This window comes from Muscardinus avellanarius, assembly GCF_963383645.1.
Source record: "Muscardinus avellanarius genome assembly, chromosome: 1".
Lineage (NCBI taxonomy): Eukaryota > Metazoa > Chordata > Mammalia > Rodentia > Gliridae > Muscardinus > Muscardinus avellanarius.
This window is the reverse complement of record NC_137786.1, coordinates 210101640-210119851: the sequence shown is the minus strand read 5'-3', so window position 1 is coordinate 210119851 and position 18212 is coordinate 210101640. Positions and strand designations below refer to the sequence as shown.

Here is an 18212-nt window from a genome sequence, read left to right as displayed (position 1 = left end):
CTGCCAAGGCCCAGCTAGCCTCTGGGCATCCTGACATCTCCCTGGGGACTCCCACACCTCCATCCCATCTCCACTTCTAAATTTGGTGCTCCTCATCAGTAGCAGGAAGATAGGCTCCAGGGAGACCACAGCAATATGGCGCCCTGCTCAGGGCTGAGGAGGGCAGAAGGTGGTCTTCCTTCCTTTGGTAACATTTCCACGCTGGCTCTTTCCAGCTCTTGGTGGAGTCGGAGAGCAGGAGGGAGGGGGAGAGCCTGGCAGGCTGCAGGCAAGAACAGCACAGCACCCTCCTCTCTGTGGTGGCTGTGGGTAAGCCGGTATCTCCAGAGAAACATGACCAGGGGCAGGAAAACCGCCAATAAGAGGCCTTGCCTTTCCTGCCGCCGAGAGGCCCAGGAAGAGCAGGATCTTTCCTGGAAGCTGCTCCCCCAACCCGGGCCCCCGAGGTCTGCGCATCAGCTACAATTGCATTATGGTGCCAAAAGTGGCAGCAGGTTTCAAATGTGGGTAATCTGTTTCCTCTGCTGTGTCTCTTTGTGGGTACTGGCTGCACTGACACGGGGTGCAGCTAGCTGCCTGACGTCCATCTAACAAATATTTTTTGAGTGCCTACTTCATGCCAAGCCCCATTCCAGTTGCTAGGGACAGAACACTGAACAAATTCCTGCATTTTAAGAGTTTGCTTTAGAGACTAAAGAATGTCTTGTATTACAAGGCTTATGACATAGCTGTTTCTACCAAGACCGTGGGTTCACTGAGAGCTATTGCATATTATATTATACTATGTTATCCATCTCTTTCTGGAGAGATTGTCTAGACTGTGGTCTCCCTGAGAAAGAACGGCTTGGATTCATCTCTAGATTCTCAAGGGACCTAGTATAGGACCTGGTATTGTAGTTTCACAGCCACCAGAAAAGGCTCCAGTGGGATCTGTCCCCAAATCCAGGAACCCCTTTCCTTGCAGCAAAGGCTCTGGTAGTCCCTACAGAAATGTGTAGAGGGGGCAGCTCATAACATTCAGCTACTCATGTAACAAGCTGGCTTCACATTACGAGCCGCTTCCAAAGGGAAATCCATCGCAGGCGGGTTTCCCACTCCAGCCTGCTCCAGTGGAGAGGGTGTTTTAAGGCATCAGAGACAGAAAAATTAACATCTCAGCCACATGGAAAAGATCAAAGCCACTGATCAAAGATGCGGCTCAGACAGGCTCCACCACAAAGGGCGGGCGGGTATCAGGCCTTGGGGAGGAATTGGCCAAGGGGGAAGGTAGCCACCAAGACACAGGCTGGGGACGTGATTGCTTAGCGTGCACAGATCTGCACTGACCCACATCAGAAGCATAGCGCTCGGCCTGCAACCCCTGCTCAGCACAACGCGGCCGGGATCACTATCACCCAGGCTCCTGGCAGCCTGGGAGCCGAGCCCCTTATTCCTTACCTAGCACATGGGTGGGTCCTGAGAAGCCACGGTCCCCGCTGATGCCGAGGAAAGGAGAAACCACTTGCTTCACCAGCTCCTCTAGCTGCAAGTAGCCCTCACTTGGGCCCGTGGGCTCATGGACGCTCTGGAAATGAACACCCAAGACACGCAAAGGTCAGTGAAAATCTCCTGGCCCGGGCTCACTCTCAGCACATCCCACTCTCTGCCCACTGTGTGTGCAGCAGCAGGGCCTCAGGCAGCCTCCTCATGACTAGGATAAGAAACCCATTTAAACCCTAGTCACCTGTCACAGCTCACGGTGATTAGAACAGTACCTGATGCATCCATGGTGGCCTTCCCACTGGGCCCGATGGAGGCAGCACGGGTGGGCGGCCCCAGCTGCACCTCCAAGGGTAAGAGCCAACGAGTCCCAATGACAACCCACCTACCGTGAGGGTCAGGGACTTTTAGGGGCACTTTACAGATATTAATGCACAGAGGCCTCCCACCAGCCAGGGAGGAAGGCACACTCATCATCCTCCTTCAACGGATAGGAAAATCAGACCCAAAGAGCTAACCTCAGTCACTTGCCCAGCAAAACCAGGCAGCAAATCACAACCCAGCGCTTCAACCCAAGCCACCTGGCTCCGGGCCCATCCTATTGTCGCTTGTTAACAGGCTAGGAAAGGGGGAACGGAGATGGTAACATCCAGAACAGGAGAAGAAAGGGAGAGTTGTTCTAGAAGCAGGCATGCTTTAGCAGTGAGATGACAAGCCCAGCTGCTTCAAAAGCCCCACGTGACAGGGGTCCTCATAACTCAGCCACTATTAAACACCAAACAAACAAACAGCCATGATGGTAATAACCAAAAAGGATTGGAGACCAGTGCTTTCTAGAAAACCAAAGGACTCCCTGGGAATGCAGTTTCTCTCTGGATTTATTAAATGAAGACACATCTGCCCACGTGGAAGCAAGTCCTCAAGGTAGAAGGAGGAAACAGGGGAGCCGTATTTATGCTCCCCAGCAACCACACTAGGCTACAAGAGCAGAGCAGTTTTAGCCACAAAACCATCCTTCCTCCCTCCTTCTCATCCTTCCTTCCTACTGGGGATTGAACCCATGGACATTCTACCTCCAAGCAACGTCCCCAACCTTTTTTATTATTTTTAAGTATCTTGCTAAGTTACTGAGGCTGGCCTCAAACCTACAATCCTCCTATCTGGGCTTCCCAAGCTTTGGGATTACAGGTGTACATTATTGCACCCAACTTTTTAACAAAAAACCACCTTGATTGGGTTTAAAAGCCCAGAAAACTTTTTTTTTCCCTTTTGTCTTTTTTCCTGTCCTTGATAGTTCTTACCTGGACCCCCCCCAAGCCTGTCCCCAATAGTAACTCATAAGCACTAAACAGGGGGAGATGACAAAAAAGAAAAAGAGGAGCCAAAGGAGAGAGGAAAATGGAGGCTGAGCGCGTGGTGTTGAGCTGGGTGGTTCTTGCAGAACCACAGCTCCTGAGCCCAGCCATGCACCCAGCCCTCAATGAGGTGATGCTCACAATGCTCTATTGGTCAGATTGGCTATGATATTTTCATGGCCCAGGGCATGAGGATGCAGGACCCCTTTGTTCAAAAACTAAGAATGTTAACGGGTGATGGGAGATGCAGGGCCTCCAAGCACATGCACCTCCAGTCTGGCTGGGAAGAAGGCCCAGAATGTGCTTCACTGGCTACCATCTACAGTCCAGCCTCTCACCAGGACAACCTGAGGACAACATTCTAGTCACAGTAGAACCCCACTGCATACTTCAGGAGGAGAGTCTAGTTTAGAAGATGGTTTGGGAAGAAGAATGGAAAAGGGAAAGCTGAAGTCTGAGAAAGTAAGAAAGGGCTCTTTTCTCTGTACTATTTGTCCTGGTATTGGAAAATTGCTTTAGTATTGATGGGGAATGAGTCTATACTGATTGTTGATAATAGCTGTATTACTTGCTAATAAGAATATACTTTCATACTTAGGCATAAAAAGGCTAAAAACTCCCCAAGGAAGTAGGAGGATGATGCGTGCCTTCTCCGAAAAGGGCATACACCATGTGACCCCTGACATTGTTAACCAAGTAACACATATTGGTCATAACAAAAGCTTGCACCCCAGAGATAATGGGTGGGCCTGCACCTGCATTAGGTCAGGGGGTGGTAAAAGACTATTGGTTAAGCAGGATGGGAGATAATAAATCCTTATAATAAAAACTGTTTTGCGTTTAAAAACTTCAGTGTGTTATTTTCAAGGCACTCCACTGCGTCCTTCTGATGCAATGTTGTATTGTTCTGTCCCTTCTTTCTACCTTTGTATATAATAAAATTTGCTTAAGCTTGCAGCAGCATAGTTCTGGCTATATTTTCTAAACTAGCTAAGAACAAGAACCCACGTCGACATCTCAAACTGTTACACTATTGTCAGTTGGTTGTGGGGAAATCAGCCCCAGCTTTCAGGACACCATGAAAAGTCAGGGCCTGGAGGGAGAATGGACACTTCTAAGTACAGAGGTTCGAATTTCTAGAAACAGGAATTGCCTCAGGGGAGTGCCACCTGGAAATTCCATTCAGATCCAGAGGCTACCGCCCCTGCTGCTCCAGAAGATGGACTAGGGCTGGGGAAAGTCCCTGACACCCTCCAAGCCCCAGGCACTATAGCACCTGCATGAGGAAGAGACTGGGAATTAATCCCAAAAGGACTGGAGGAAGACAAAGCCAAAACTCCACGTTTAAGTAGGTCCATCTTAGTGGCGCTGAGAGCTGAGGGCATTTACAAGCACCTGGGAGACTACAAGAAGGAGGGCAATAACCAGAAAGGCTGAGAGGAAGGGAGAAAAGGCAGGGGCCAAGGAATGGCAGACCAAGGCCACTCAAATTAGCATGCAGTCCTGAGCTAGTTAGTTGACTTCTCTGAACCTCCATCTCAGCATGAAGTAGAGAAACAAACATACAAATAAAAACAAACCCGGTGGTAGAGTCACAGGAAAGACAGCTTCCTGTCTGACTTTGCAGAAATTTGTTAAGACCATGGGGCTTGTCCGGATGCACATCCCTCTGCCAAGAGAGGATGGCTTGCATGACGGTCATCAGCCATCACAGTTTCTGGAACCTAGGGTTGGTCTACAAGTGCTGTTAGTAGTGAGTTAACACCTACGATGCGCCAAAGTCTGGGCTGGGTGCTGAGGGCACAAGGACGAGGAAGCCTCTGGATCCACTGAGACTAGAAGGAGGAATGTGGGTCCTGAAAGACCCAGCGCTCTGTCAGAGTAGAGGCAACAGGGAGCACAAAGGTCCTGCTACGGCAGGGCACAGGAAGGCCACTAGGGAGTGAGGTTCCAGGTATAGCCAGAGAAGGGGCAGGGCCCGAGGCAAATGCACAGCCTGGGGCACTCTTCGGAGGCAGCGGGGAAGCTGAAGAGTTTACGACTGTCCCAAGGAGAGAAGCCTAGGGTGGAGCAAGGTTTCGTGGAAGGAGAATTCCCTAGGCAAGCAGTCTACCTGTCTTTAGGAGCTGTAGGAGATGATGACATTTTTCATGTTGCTGTCAAATCCAACGTACAGGACCCCAAACCTTGTGGTAGATGCTCTTAATTTAGACACATGTCTTCCTGTTCTAGCATCCACACATGAGAACCTTTGTCTATAGTAATGATCAATCAAAAAATATAAAGGGATAACTCCTCATCCCCAAAACAGCATAAACACGAAATGGGAGGGTGGGAGTTCACCTTTCCTAATCTTACTCTCAGGATCCTCAGGGGCTCATTTTCTTCTCTCCTTATTTGGCTCTGATTTAGGCATCTCAGATGTGAGCTGCATCCACACTATTCTATCCCTCTGTCCTCTCCTCCCTTGCATAAAAATGTTCAACCTGGCACCGCAACCAGCTAAACTCGCTCTCATCCTACAAGCACACTCTTCCTCTTCACTGATTACGGGAATCAGAGAAGAGGAAGATTATATTCTTCACCCCGAAGGATGGCGCAGCTTTAAAGACTCAAGAGGCCAGCAGCTGGGGGAGGCAGGGCATCAGGACTCCCCTTGTTTGAAGCTTTACTCCTGCTCCAAGGGTAGCAGGGCCCGCTTTAGCCTGATCCAGGATGAGAAAGAAGCCCTGCTCTTGGAGACCATATGCTTCATCCTTCAGAATCGGTTTCCTGAGGTCCTGTTTGTCCTACTTGATCCTACTCGAAGTCACAACTGATTGGGTAAGGGAAATCACCTGGACCAAGATGGACCAAACAGATGCCTTCCCCTGGGGAGGAGGAGGAGTGTGCACAGTTGTGAATCTTAGGACCTCTCAGTCGCGGAGGCATCTCAGGCAAGTGCATACATACCCTGTTTAAGCTTTAGTTTCCTCATCTGTAACGTGGAAATAACAACAGTGCCAACCTCATGTGGTAGTTGTCTGGATTATTTAAAGTCCTCGGTCTGTGCCTAGCAAATAGCCAGGGACCAACGCACGCCAGGTCACCTTTTTACTGTTGATTTAGAGCTGGGATTAAGAGTCACTAGGCAGCCATCGGGGAGATCTCTCACTGGAAACACATAAGCTGTGGCGTGCCATGTGAACACAACTCCAAAGACAGAGAAGATTAAAAAAAAAAAAAAAAAGGCTGATCAAGGCCAGGAAAGGCAGCATCAGAGAAAAACAGGAAACACAGAGTCCAGATGGAAGAAGAGCCCAGGAAGTGTAGAAATGCTGGTGGCTTTGCAACCTGGCCCGGGCTCATCCCACCTCTGGGTTCCACCCCCAGTACCACAAAACAAAACAAAACAAAACAAACAAACAACAACAACAACAACAAAAACACGAGACCCTAGGTGATTACATAAGACATTCGATTTTTAAATATGAGTAACTTAGGAAGAAAAATAATTGGAGTAGAAGGGACTTGTTAACTGTGGTGGAAGCAGGAGATGAAGCCCATCTTCCCTGGGAGCCTTCTAATGAGTTTCAGGAATGGCTGAAACGGGTATTAGGCTAGAGTGGACTCTATATTGCTTGTACCCTGCAGCTCTCTGACATAATCAGAGAGGGGAGAACATCCATTTCCTGAATGAAGTACCAGGCATCTTTCTCTCCCCATTGAGATGTCCACAACGAGCACAGCACCAGGGACCAAGTGGGTGCTCAGTGAATACACATCAAATGCGCAAATGAGCCAAGAAGCATGCACAGACAAACTGAAGGATATGTGCTACCTAAGGTGCTCTGTCATTTGGCCCCTTCCGCCTCATCCCACCATGGCAGTCTCCTCCTTTCCCTCCCTCCCTCTCTTGGCCATCACAGGGCCTCACCTGCAGGATGAGCAGCATCTGGACAATGGAGGAGGGCAGCTTGGCCTGCCCCAGCAGCAACAAGTCACCCAGCTTCACCTTCAGCAGGACCAGGTCTCGGAAGCCCAGCAGGGAGATCTGGCGGATGGTCAGCTCCTGTCCCTGAAGAGGAGAGAGGAGGGAGGGTGAAAGAAGTGAGGGCCTGCTGGATCTTCCATCAGCCACGTGGAGTTCAGGACCACACGTGCTTACAGAGCACCTAGGAGAGGATGGGACCAGGCACCTGCAAGGCCCACCTCTGTCCTCTGGAACAAAAGCTTCGCTTAAGATAAGACCCATCTGGAGCCGGGCGTGGTAGCCCATGCTTGTAATCCCAGTACTTGGGAGGCTGAGACAGGAGGATCGCAGGTTCATGGCCTGCCTCAGCAACTTAGTGAGACCCTGTTTCAAAATAAAGAGTAAAAAAAGCCGGGCGTGGTGGCGCACGCTTGTAATCCCCGTGCTTGGGAGGCGGAGACAGGAGGATCGTGCAGGTTCGAAGCCAGCAGTGCTGGCGTAAGAGACCCTGTTTCAAAAATATAAAATAGGTCTGGGAGTGTAGCCCGGAGGAAGGAGGGCTTCCAGGAACCCCAGTACCACCAAAAAAAAAAAATAAATAAATAAATAAATAAATAAAGAGTAAAAAATAAGACTGGAAGTATAGCTTGGAGATAGACTGCCCACAGTACCACACACACACACACACACACACACACACACACACACACATGCACACACAAGATAAGACCTACCTGGACCTGTTTAAGTGAGTTAAAGACTGTATAAGACATATATAATAGAAGTCTTACTCTCACGTGCTAAGAATGGTTAGAAAGGAGGAACAGAGAAGAGATGAGAAGAAACATAAATCAGCAGCATGGCTCCTACATTCTCAGCTGCTTCCTCAACTTCACCTGGGAAATAGTCAAGTACCGTCATGTATGTGCTAGGCAAAAGAAAACACGAAGGCCGGGCATGGTGGTGCACGCTTGTAATCCCCGCGCTTGGGAGGCTGAGAAAGGAGGATCGCACGGATTCGAAGCCAGCCTCAGCTACTTAGTGAGGCTCTCAGCAACTTAGTGAGACCCTGTTTCCAAATAAAATATAAAATAGGTCTGGGAGTACATCCCGGAGGTAGAAAGCCTCTGGGTTCCACCCCCAGTACCACAAAACAAAACAAAACAAAACAAACAAACAAACAAAAAACACGAGACCCTAGGTGGTTACATAAGACATTCGATTTTTAAATATGAGTAACTTAGGAAGAAAAATAATTGGAGTAGAAGGGACTTGTTAACTGTGGTGGAAGCAGGGTATGGAAATAATAACTGGCAATGATTACTGGCATTTATCAAGCACATGTGCTAGCCATGGTTCTAAGTATTTTAGTTTGCCAATAACACATTTAATCCCCAAAGCCACTGCTATGGTCTGAATACATGTGTTCCCCTTGAATTCCTATGTTGAAATAATAACCCTTAAAGTGAAGGTATTTGGAGATGGGGACTATGGGTGGTGAGGAGGTCATGAGGGTGAAGCCTTCAAGAATGGGACAAATGTCTTTATAAAAGGAAACCTTGAGAAGCCCCTCACCCTTTTTACCATGTGAGGACACAGCAAGAAGGCCGCCTGTGAAGCTAAAAAGAGGCCCTCAGGAGACACAGAACTTGCTCACTCCAGTCCTTGATCTGGGCTTCTTGGCCTCCAGCACTGTAAGGAATACATTTCTGTTGTTTCTTAGCTTACCTATAGTGTTTGGTTAAAGAAGGCTTAATAGACTAAGATAACCATGCTTTGAGACAGGTACTATTATCAAATCCATCCTAAGAGTTACAGGCATTTCTCTAAATAGAGCTGGGACTCAGACAGAAATTATTTGATTTTAGAGCTCTTGAAGTTTCCCAAGACAGAAAGGAAGAGAGAGCTCATTTCCAAGTTTCTTTACATGTATACACACAGACATACACAGACACATAGACACAGACACACACACACTTACACATACATGCACGCATGCACAGGCACACAGATGCCACATCAAAGATTATGTTGCTCCTGGTACAGCCAGTTATCATTTGTGTACTACCCAAACAGGATGCAGCTGCCTGCCCTCAAAGCTGGCCAAGTTTTAGGGCAGTTTTATGTTCCCTGTGGCTCTTAGGTTTTTTTTTTTTTCTTGGTGGTACTGGGGTTCCTGGAAACTCTTCTCCCTCCAGGTTACACTCCCAGACCTATTTTTATATTTTTATTTGGAAACAGGATCTCTTAAGCCAGCGAGGTTATCTGCAAACCTGTGCAATCCTCCTGTCTCTGCCTTTCAAGCGCAGGGATTACAAGCGTGCGCCACCACACCCAGCGACTCTTTAGGGTTTTATAGAAACAATTGCCCTCTTTGCAGTCCCAACCCCAACATATACACGACCACCACCCATGCTGTTACGGGCTCAGTTCACCCACGCTGGGACTGCCTTCTGATCACCCTGATGCGATGCCTCACAGTGTCCATAACCTAGGACTCAGAGGTCCCTACACCTTGCCTCATTTTCAGGATTCATTTCACTGCATCAAGGTAGAAGAATGGAAGCCAAGTCCCACACCCTGAACACAGAAAGGCTCTCAAAAATACAGCTGGGGGAAGAAGCACCTCCCCCACAGACTCGTAAACACGTGGGAGTCTTGGGAACAATCCAGCCACCTCTCACTTGGTGCTTCTCGGAGTAAGGCAACTGGATGTGATGATGGCTAATAAGAAGTGTCAACCTGACTGGACACAGGGCTGCCCAGATTAAACATGATTTCTGGGTGCATCTGTGAAGGTGTTTCCTGGTGAGATTAGCATTTGAGTTGAGGGACTGGACAAAGCAGGTGCTCTCATCAACACACGGAAGCACCATTACTCAGTTGAGGCCATGGGTTAGCTTTTCATCCCTGTGACCAACATGCCTGATACAAGAAACTTGGAGGAGGGGGAATTTATTTTGGCTCATGGTTCAGAAGTTTAAGTCCATGGTCTGCTGGCTCCTTTGCTCTGGACCTGAGATGACAGGTAATGTTGTGGCAGAGCAAATCTGTTCAGCTCATGGCATCCAGGAAGCAGAGACAGAGAGGAAGGGGCCAGGGACAAGAGAGAGCCCCCAAGGGCACACCCCCTGCAACCTGCTTCCTCTGTCCATGCCCCACCTGTGTACAGTTTCCATCACCTTCCAGTGTCCACTCAAATGATTAATCTACCCAAACTGTTCAATCCAGTAATGAAGTAAGGGCGCCCAGGGTCCAACCACTTCCTGTAAGCCCCGCCTCCAGACTCTGCTGCATTAGGAACCTATGAGCTTTCAAAGGGCATTTCAGACCTAAAGCATAACGGGCCCTGCATAGAGCACAGGGTAGAGGAAGGAGGAATTGCTCGTCGTGTTTCTAGCCTGCCTGTCTGAGCTGGAGCACCTTGTCTCAAGTGGGATTCATGCCATCGCCACCCCTGGCTCTCAGGCTTTTGAACTTGGACTGAACACACCCCTCGCATCCCTGGGTCTCCAGCTCATAGACAGCAGGACTGGGGGGCACAGTCTCTGCCATCATTTGGATCCTGAGTGTCCCCCCAAGGCCATGTGTTGAGGGCTTTGTCACCAGTCTGAGGCACTACTGGGAGTTGGTGGAACCCGTAGGACAGAGCGTCCAGGAGAGAAGCTAGGCCACTGGGGCGTGCCCATGAAGGGCATCTTAGGACCCCAGCCCTTCCCCGTCTCTCTGTTTCTCAGGCACCATGAGGCAGACAGACCTTATCTACCACCTGTCCCTACCCACAGGCCCATGGGAACCATGGACCGCAACCTCAGAAACCCTGAGCCAAAATAATGGTTCCTCCTTTTCAGTGAGTCCATTATTTCAAGTATTTTATCACAGTGATGGAACGCTAACTCAGTCTCCACTGATTCACGAGCCAAGTCCTTGTAATAACTCTCCAGATACACACGCATGTGTACTTATCAACGAGGGCACTTTCTGAGAAGCGAATCGTTAGCAATTTCACCACTCTGCCAACATCACAGGGGTATTTACGCAGACTGAAATGGTTATGATGTCACTAGGCTATAAATCCTACGGGCCCACCACAGTCTATGCGGTCCTTTGCTGGTGGAATGTTGCTGTGCGGTGCCTGAGTGTGTGTTCACACCTTACAGGTTCTGTTTCTCTGAAGAACCTTGACTAACAGACTGGACCAGCGTCTTCCATACCTGGGGAGCTATTAGAAAGATAAAATGCTCAGGCTCCACTCCAGACACTCTGGGGGTAGGGCCTAGGAATGTAGATTTTAACAAGCCATCCAGGTAACTCGGATACACAGCCTGGCTTCAATCAACCCATGCAATGCAGGCCCTGGGATGAAATCATTCTGGAATTGGGACAGAAATTCTTTAACACTAAGGAACATATTCTTGGGATCTGGAAAGGACAGCAAACCACTTCCCCAGCCAGGAGGCCAGACACTCTTATAGAACAGCACTGTGGGGACCTGCTATGTTGAAGGCTGCGACATCACCGGTGAGGAATCCATTCACCAGCAGCGCAGAGCCCGCCCTGCGGAGCGCGCCCAGTAAATACCCTCAGCTCAGATGCATCTGTTCTCTCAACAGCACGGGGTCTTTTGTTTGTTTTTTGATTTTTCTGGTACCAGGGATTGAACCCAGGGGCATTCTACCTCTGAGTTCCACCCCCAGCCCTTTTTATCTTTTATTTAGAAACAAGGATTTGCTAAATTGAAACAAGGTCGTGCTAAGTTAGTGTAAGCTAGTCTTGAACCTGCAATCCTACAGTCTTGGTGTCCTAAGTACTTCTATTACATGTGTGTACCACCATGTGCGACAACTTTGTGTGTGTGTGTGCTAGGGATTGAATCCTGGGACATTCTACCTCAGATTTTCAACCCCAGCCCTATTTATTTATTTATTTATTCATTTATTTGGTGGTACTGGAGTTCCTGAAAACCCTTCTACCTAAGGGCTACACTCCCAGACCTATTTTATACTTTTTTTAAATTTGGAAACAGGGTCTCTTTAGCCAGCGCGTCTGGCTTCAAACCTACGCGATCCTCCTGTCTCTGCCTCCCAAGCATGGGGATTACAAGCGTGCGCCACCACGCCCGGCCCCAGCCCTATTTTTAATTTTCTGATTTTGAAGCAGGGCCCACTAAGTTTTAGAAGGCCTCACTAAACTACTGAGGCTGGCTATGAACCTGTGATCCTCCTGTCTCAGCCTCCCGAGTATTGGTATTACAAGTGTGCACCACCACACCTGTCAAGAGCACATTTGAGTGTGGCTTTATTGTTTCTTGCCTGTTACAGAAGTAACATACTCACACATTACAAACATACCTAAGCTGTATGATATCGTGAAATTTCTATAACTACATTAATAGTCTCATAACTATTTCATATCTTTAGGGTTTTCTTTCTATAGCATTAAAATGATTATGGATGGAGCTAACATCATATTGGATGCTCTAAATAAGTGATCGTAATTGCAAGGCACTTTTATTTGGCTTTATTCTTTCGGTATCTCTGAAGAATAGAGATACCGAAAGAATAATTTGACAGCTGATAAACAGAATACAAAGAAACTAGAATACAAAGAAACAGAATACAAAGAAACATGGAGGCCGCTAGGCCTCCATGATTCTATTCAGGCCACTGGCTCTTTGGTATGCTATGATGCTGTGAGCGGATAGGACTATCCAATTTTTGTTCACAGTCCTCAGAGGGAGGGGAAAGAGAACATGGAAAAAAAGAAGAAGGAAATCTGGGGCAGGAAAACTTCTAGAAACTACTCCTGAACAGCAACCTAGTGGAAAGAAGAGACTGCAAAATAAAAGGCGGCAATTCCAGGAAGCCCGCCCAATGACGGCCAGATGGCTCCACAGAACTGATTTCCAGAAACTCCCTACAAGGCCAGCGAGGCATCCAGAGCCTCTCCACCCAGCACAGCACTCCAGAGAGACAACTTTCCTTTTTTGTTGTTGTTTTGGGTTTAATTTTATTAAAGTAGCAGATATTTATAGAAAAAGATTAAAACAGTCAAGAAGGTCACAGTAGAAGTCCTCTTCTTCTTGTTTCTTAGTCTCACTCCCCACTTGTAACCACTCTTAAGAAGATTTTATTCATCTTCTGAGCTCTTCCAGGAAGTTTCAACATCCATAAGCTCATAGAGATAATACTCTCCCTATTTTTTTGCAACTTGCTCGTACTGAACTTCATGTATTTTGGATATCTTTTCATACCCCCACTCTTCAAGGCTGCATAGTATTTCACTGTATGAACATATTCTATCTAACTGTCATCTACTCACCGATAAACCTTCCACCCAAGCAATAATATAATAATCATTTTCAGCCAGGCGTGTTGGCGCACACTTGTAATCCCCGTGCTTGGGAGGTGGAGGCAGGAGGATCGCGCAGGTTCAAAGCCAGCCGCGCTGGCTTAAGAGACCCTGTTTCCAAATTTAAAAAATGTATAAAATAGGTCTGGGAGTGTAGCCCGGAGGTAGAAGGGCTTCCAGGAACCCCAGTACCACACACAAAAAAAATAATAATTTTCATCCGTGTCTTTCTGGACATATTTATCAGTGATTACAGACTACCACTCCTTCAAAACAAAGTTGCACAATCAAATATTCCTTTAAAAGGTCTTAAAGACATTTCCCTGTTGCCTTCTGTAAAGATTGCACTGAGTTGTACTTCCAGCAGCAGTGGGTGAGAGAATCTACTGTCTCACACCAGTGGAGGGGAGGATTATCAAAGTAGAATGATCATGGTGGACACTCAATAGTAATGCATTCTAAAAACAAACTAAACCCCTCCCCAAAAAAGAATAAATCATTTCAAACCCATTAGCTTAGCTCATGACGTGTGAAAAACAGATCCAAATAACTGAGCTATGATTCTGACACCTTTTGACTGTATGGAGAGAATGATGATGGTAACTTTGATGAAGATGGCGGCTGTGCTTAATCCCTGACTGCATGTTCTATGCTAACCCAGATTTTTATGTACTATCACTGAACTCAGTCTCCCAGATGCCCCTGTGAAATCGGTATTACTGTTTTCTAGAAGAAAACTGGGGCTCAAAGGTGTGAGGGTTTTTGTTTTTTTTTTTTTTGAGATTATCAAGATAGTGAGTGGTGTGCGGACAACCTGAGCCCCGTCCTGCCTGCATGCCACCTGTGCTCTGAACCCACTGCTCTCCTGCGCTGCTGCCTGCCAACCTGTTTCCTCCCCCAAATGGTTCTGCACCTGTCACTTCTTCACATAAAATACCAGCAGTCATTTGGGTACCGCCGAGGTGAGAGTAGTTACTGAATTTGTCTGCAGAATGAAAGATTTTGCCTTGTGGCTTCTAAGCCCGAGGTTAAACATCACATGCTCAAGAGAATTTATAGGTGACCAGAAGGGCATGCTGTATCAGTCCCCAGCACCTCCTGTGTTAAAGAGAAAGCTGAACTAGGCCCAGGACGGCAATGTGGTACCACCATTCACGTTGGCACTGGGTCCAATATCCCAGGCCATTAATCCCACCTGAAACATAGGGCTTTTTTGAGAACCTAACTGGTCCCCAAAGCCACAAAGGCCTTTTGCATAAGCAAAGTATTCCTTTGATGCTAGAAAAAAATGTGTTTATAAGAAACCCAGTTTATTCCAACCTGCCATATAAGCAGGTTAATCATCGCTTTCTTAGAGGACCATTTGGGGCCATTAACCAGAGCAATGACATCACCAGGCCCTGACATCTCTCTGGCATGCTAATCTGGAATTGGTTTGTCCATTCTTGTTTTAGGTTTAGGGAAAACACACACACACACACACACACACACACACACACACACACAATCAAACCAAGCCTGTCTCTTCCTAAACTCTGTCCTAAAAAAAAAAAAAAAAAAAAAGATTAAAATGTGCACCCATTCAAGGTGCCACAGGTTTGTCTGAGCTTATTCCAATGAAAGAGTAAAACCTGAGGACATTCAGTCCCCAAAACTCAGGCATGTGTGAGCCTAGGTCAGCTGAGAATAAAAAGGAGGCGGTAAGCTGTCGGCCTCCTTCAGTACCCGCTACCTTGGGGGCCCTTTTTATGGATCCTCCCCACCTCCTCTGAATATTCCCTACCCACAATTTGAATTGATCACATTCTTGCCAAATCTCAGTTATTGAATACAACAGGGCTTAGCAAGCAACTCTCCGCAGGAGTTGACAGGGAAAGAAAGTCGCCAGCCAGGCAGAGGCTGCGGCAAACCGGATGGAAGAAGCACACTCCAAGTCGGTTCTTGGCGGATGAAAAGGCTGAGCAGGACGATTTCGCTGCAATTGCCAGATCTTACTTTTTCAAGGCAATTGGCACAGTCCCATTCTCAGACCCTCTGTCTGGGCTCCTGCCTGGCTCTGAGCTTCTGAGGGCCCTCGCTGCCCACCTCCGACTGCCCTGGGGCCATGTCCATCAAACCACACACTCTCCATTCTGGAATCATGCAGGGGCCCTGGAATTCCCTGCCCAGATGGGAATTCCAGCTCTTCACCTCCCCTTTTCTTTAGAGTTACCAGATAAAACACAGGAGGCCTAGTTAAATTTGAATCCTTTTTTTAAAAAATCATAACTATGTCCCAAGTGTCACATTATTTGTGGTATATGTAAAATTCAGATATAACTAGGCACTCTGTACTTTCATTTGCTAAATCAGGCAACCCTGAGCTCGTGTCTGTCTTCCTAAGACAGGGCCCACGGCTGGCCGATGGAGATTACTGCAGAAAAGGCAGAGGGCAGAGGGGCCGCACTGTGGATGTACTGTCCACGTAGATACAGGCTGGGACTGAGGAGGGCATGCAGAGAGGAGTGGGGAACCAGAGGCAAGCCTGGAGGGGGGAATGAAATCTGTAAGCCCTGCCTCCAGGTTTTATATATTGGATAGATATTTTAAGCAATTCCAAATTCCTTTCAAACACCATGCAGACCAAAACAATCCCCGTGGGCCTTTCCCTCTGGTATGAGGAAATTCCAACCATTGCTAACGGCTCCATTGCTATTCTGATTGTTATACCCACACAGCAGCCCAACTATGTATGAAGCCTCAGCCCCATGGCCGGAGCAGATGGTGAAGGCTGCAGCCTGCGTGGGAGAGGGGCACCCATCGGCCACCCTCCACGCGGGAGGATGCTCTCACCCAGCAGCTCCTTCTTTGTAAAAGGAGAAGGAAGTCAACGCAAGTGGTAAAATGAGTTAAGGTCGCAGAATAGGCACACCAAAGACAGTCACTCCTCGTTTACTCCAAGTTCCTCGATTTTGCAGGAGACGAAGCCATGCAAGCAGGGGTTAAAGAACTCTACACAAACCCACATTCTCGAGCCCAAGTCTTCCGACTCCTCACCCAGTGCTCTTTCTACTGCACCCTGTGGCTGGTTGCCTTTACCATCCCTTAGGGAGGGCAAAGGGACATTAATCCTTTCCCACGACTTGAGGACAACAGCAAACTTGCTTATAGGTTGTGCTTTTTTTTTTTTTTTTGTGGTACTGGGGTTCCTGGAAGCCCTTCTACCTCCGGGCTACACTCCCAGACCTATTTTTTACATTTTTATTTGGAAACAGGGTCTCCTAAGCCAGCGTGCGCGGCTGGCTTCGAACCTGCTCAATCCTCCTGTCTCTGCCTCCCAAGCACGGGGATTACAAGCGTGCGCCACCACGCCCGGCTCTAGGTTGTGCTTTTAAAAAATGGGAGGGAGGGAGAGAAACTGGGGGAGAAAGAAGAAAAAAGGAAAGTCTCCCTTGCCAGTCTTCTCTACTTTGGAAAAGTAAGAAAGAAAAAAAAAAAAAACTCCAAGAATGTAAAAACATACTCAAAACCAAAAGGGTAACGAGAGCCTACAAATTGCTAGTTATGGCGGCAGTCTTGTTCACTAGGAGCTAAATATAGGGGCAGAGAGCCCTCAAAAGAACTCCACCATCCCTTGCCAACTCAAGCGCCCCGTCTTCAGGTTCTCCCCCATCCACCAGCAAGCCCCACTTTGCAAAGGTCAAGAAAGGAGGCAGAGGGCGGAGGCCGGCAGGAGGTCGGTCCCCATGGCACTGACCTGCACTGGGTAGAATATGGCCTGCAGGGTGGGGAGAGTCTCAGTGAAGAAGTGATCCCAGACTTCAGCCAGAACCTCAATACGACTTTCACCTACACGAAGGCGAGAGGACGGGTGGGAAAAAGAAAGGAAAGAACGTGTCATTACTCGGAGAAGAGGCCAGAGGACAGGCCCCCGCAGATGTCAAGCAGCACATGCTAGCTAGAACTCCTTGCAGTGGGAGCTATTGAAGCCCAAAGAGCAGCTGGGTGTGATGGGGCACACCTGTAATCCCAGTACTTGGGAAGCTGAGACAGGAGAATCACAGGTTTGAGGCTAGCCTTGGCAACTTAGTGAGGGCCCCCTGCAACTTAGTGAGACCCTGCATCAAAAAAAATATATATAATATATGTATGTATATATGTATATATAATATAATATATATAATATACTATATATTATATATATATGTATGTATATATGTATGTATGTATGTATATGTATATATATATATAATTTTTTAAGTCCAGAGAGCAGTGCTGTGGTGCTCTTCTTCATCCCTAGCTAAAGCTACCAGAAATTCTCAAGGCAGAAATATAGAGTCTCACCAGGAGTCATATGGTGATCTGAACTCACACTTCCCTGGTAAATGTGAGGCACACCATGACATCCAATCTGCACAGTGATCTGCAGTAAATGCAGGATGAGGTGTGCTATGCTTTGGATGGGGTTTGTCACCAAGGGCTCATGTGTTGGAAGCCCGGTCCCCAATGTGGTGGCCCTAAAAGGTAGGAGAACCTTTAAGAGGCAAGGCCTTGGGGAAGAAAAGTAGACCACTGGAGGCAGTGCCTTCAGAAGGGATTCATGCTGGCATTGCAGAGTTGGTTCCCTTGAGAGTGGGTTATTTTATTTTTATTTTTTATTTTTTGGTGGTACTGGGGTTCCTGGAAGCCCTTCTATCTCCGGGCTACACTCCCAGACCTATTTTTACATTTTTATTTGGAAACAGGGTCTCCTAAACCAGCACGTGCGGCTGGCTTTGAACCTGCGTGATCCTCCTGTCTCCACCTCCCAAGCATGCGCCACCACGCCTGGCTGAGAGTGGGTTATTCTAAGAGTGAGTTTGACCCCTGAGTCTTGCCTTTCTGTATCACCAAGCGATCCCTTCCGCACACACTCCTGCCTCCATGATGTCGTCCACCACGAAGCACTCTACAGAAACCCAGCCAATAGGGCCACCAGATTTTGGACTTTCATCTGCCAAAACTGTGAACTAAATACGCCTCTTTTCTTTCTCAAGTACCCACTCTTGTATATTTTGTTGTAGCAATGGAAAATGGACAAATATAGATGGGAAGAC

General features: G+C 47.7%; 1 protein-coding gene across 1 annotated transcript in view; it reads right to left on the bottom strand.

Moving 5' to 3' along the window:
• The window catches only part of PRR5L (proline rich 5 like), a gene marked incomplete at both ends in the record, with an annotated part of 66121 nt that overhangs the window by 9348 nt on the left and 38561 nt on the right, over nucleotides 1-18212 (bottom strand). The window contains 3 exons of the mRNA XM_080718742.1: nucleotides 1438-1564; nucleotides 6751-6891; nucleotides 16874-16965. Of these exons, the coding sequence (XP_080574868.1) occupies nucleotides 1438-1564; nucleotides 6751-6891; nucleotides 16874-16965 (360 nt within the window). The remainder of the gene's footprint in view (nucleotides 1-1437; nucleotides 1565-6750; nucleotides 6892-16873; nucleotides 16966-18212) is intronic.